Source organism: Parasteatoda tepidariorum, chromosome 9 (assembly GCF_043381705.1).
Source record: "Parasteatoda tepidariorum isolate YZ-2023 chromosome 9, CAS_Ptep_4.0, whole genome shotgun sequence".
NCBI lineage: Eukaryota > Metazoa > Arthropoda > Arachnida > Araneae > Theridiidae > Parasteatoda > Parasteatoda tepidariorum.
This window is the reverse complement of record NC_092212.1, coordinates 52,600,421-52,602,968: the sequence shown is the minus strand read 5'-3', so window position 1 is coordinate 52,602,968 and position 2,548 is coordinate 52,600,421. Positions and strand designations below refer to the sequence as shown.

At 33.0% G+C, this 2,548-nt stretch overlaps 1 protein-coding gene across 1 annotated transcript; it reads right to left on the bottom strand.

Moving 5' to 3' along the window:
* Positions 1–1,336: 1,336 nt before the first annotated feature.
* On the bottom strand, positions 1,337–1,672 carry LOC122271115 (uncharacterized). Its single transcript, XM_043051236.1, has one exon. It carries the CDS (start codon positions 1,670–1,672, stop codon positions 1,337–1,339), a length of 336 nt encoding a protein of 111 aa, XP_042907170.1.
* Positions 1,673–2,548: the final 876 nt, after the last annotated feature.

The following is a 2,548-nucleotide window of genomic DNA, read 5'->3' as shown; positions in this document are numbered from 1 at the left end:
TTATACCACTACGGTTCATTTAAACAATATCTTATGAAGCCACAAGAATAAAATGTAACAAAGTTATTGAATTTCTTATTTCAAAAAAGCTATGAGACTGTAATAGTATATTATTATAAAACGACATTCTAAAATTTCGTACATTTCAGAATCTCTGAAATGTTTTTTGCACTCCTAGTTTTCTATTTCGTAGCAGAATTGTGTGCAATTTAAAATTCCAGGGAGACATATTTATCCCCAAAAGAGAACTAGATATTTCTAAACTTTAAACATTTTTTGACTTATTCTGATTTCAATCGTAAAATTTTTGTGATTCAGAAATTTTTTATTCATAACCTACACATTTATCTTCTAAATGTCACCTTACATTGACATCGTTTACCATCCACTGTATTTTTTTTTTTTGAAATATTAAAAAGCATCAAACCATTATATTTTATTAGTAAAAAAGACATTTTAAGTACGTCGAATTTTTTGCTCTCTTAAATTTTACAATAAAACTGTTTCAAAGCGTTCTCGTTATTCTGCCTCTCAGAAAGTGGGATAAAATAACAGATTAGCAAGATCAGGATGCGTAAAAGAAATTTATATTAATTAGTTTTTCTTTAATTTGTACATTTAATTTGTGTTCTAAATAGTATTGTTTTCATATTTCAGTATTAAAACGTAAAAGTAGTTGGGCGTTGGGCCTATGTCCGAAAGGTCGTGGATTCAACAGATTTTTTATTTTTTTTTAGTAAAAATACAATACTATAAAGTAAACTGAACCAAACGAATGATTTTTATGCCCTCGAATCAATTATAAAAATGTTTTTCAAAACTAATATTTATTTCACATTTTATTCGGTAATTTTAATCTTTTGATGACTATGCCATTTATTAAACAGAAGAGCAATAATCTCTATATACTTCTATGAAGTATTTAAAGCAATGGCGGTTTATTTAAATGGTTGAGTAGATTTACGGGACTGAAAGTTGTTTATTTTCGTTATGTATATCTCGATTATTTCAGAGGGTAAATGGACAGATGTAATTTAGAGAAACTGTGTTCTAAAGAATAGTTCAAACTATGTTGTCTTTTCATGCATCTTTGATGGGATAGTTCTCACAGTAGACTAATTGTAATACGTGGTTAATAGATCACGTAGAAATTAAGCATTATTGACAACGGTCAATGAGCCGATGGGTGAAAAGCCTACAAAGGGATCAAAATAGTAATTTATTTATTTATGCACATGAATAAAAGAACATTTATATAAAAAATTTATATATATATACACACACACTGATTGGCCAAATTATTATGACCACCCCTTCAGTCGTCTGCTTCCATACCCTATACGCGCAATGTGCGTCGAACAGCACGTTCAGAGACGTTCACAGTTGCTCCTTGATTAAGATCACTTGCAATTTGTCGCACTGTTGCTCTCCTGTTGCGCTGCACAACCCTGGCCAGCCTTCTCTCTGATCGAGCATTCAGTACCCTGTGACGACCACAAGTCTGACGTTGAGATCCGGTTTTTTGCTTGATTGTCCATTCTTTGTACACATTAACAACTGCTGCTCTAGAACACTTCACAAGTGCAGCCGTTTTGCTGATGCTCGTTCCGACACATCTCGCACCCACAATCATTCCACGTTGAAATTCAGTTAAATCACTTTTCTTTCCCATATCTGAGCAAGCAACACAGTATAACTGATGACTCACTTGTCCAGCATTCCCGTGTTATAGTTATCTTGCCCTCTAGCGGCAACGCTGTGACGCAATAACTCATTTGCATAAAACTCTGAGGTGGTCATAATAATTTGGTCACTCAGTGTATATCAGTGTGTCTAGTCTGATAAATCTTATTAGAAAAATTTTACAAGCCATTATAAATATAAAACTATTTTTTTCTAAAAGTCATCCTTTTCAGAAACACTACACTTTTATTAGGATAAAGCTAAGTTACATATATTTACTTAAAACGCATTATTTACTGTCGCAATTGCTAATGCCTTACTTAACTAAGAGCTAGCACCAAAATTTTCTGGTCCAGAAAGAAATAAGAAATTGCAGCAACATTGCTTAATATGTTTAATCAAATTTTCCAATTAAAAAAAAAAGAAAATTTTTTAGTAATCATCGCATTTAGCGACCAGTTAGTCCACCTGCATGAAATCATATTTTTAAGTAGAAATTCCAGGGGTATAAATCATGCTCGAATTTGCCTCTGTGTGGCTCCTAATATATTATTTGGAAGAAGAGCGGTGAAAAATAGGCCCTCCTACAAAAATTCTCCTATCCATATTGCTCTCCGCCTGCACTAACTCACTATCTCCGTATTTGTATTTGAATGTAAAAAAGAATATTATAGGACGATTATATTACATTGGTACTTATAGTTAGGTTGTACTAAAGCTGTACTATGAGCTCTTTGCAGACGATCTAGGAAACATCGCTGAGGGTGATCCGGAGGCAACATACAAACGTCACATCCCTTTTCACAGGGAGAACACATTCTCACACCATCTATCCATCCGCAAATCGTTATTTTTTACCTCAACC

What these genes read in the sequence shown, in the direction of transcription:
- LOC122271115 (XM_043051236.1), bottom strand. Translation starts at nt 1,672, where the DNA reads ATGGGAAAGAAAAGTGATTTAACTGAATTTCAACGTGGAATGATTGTG.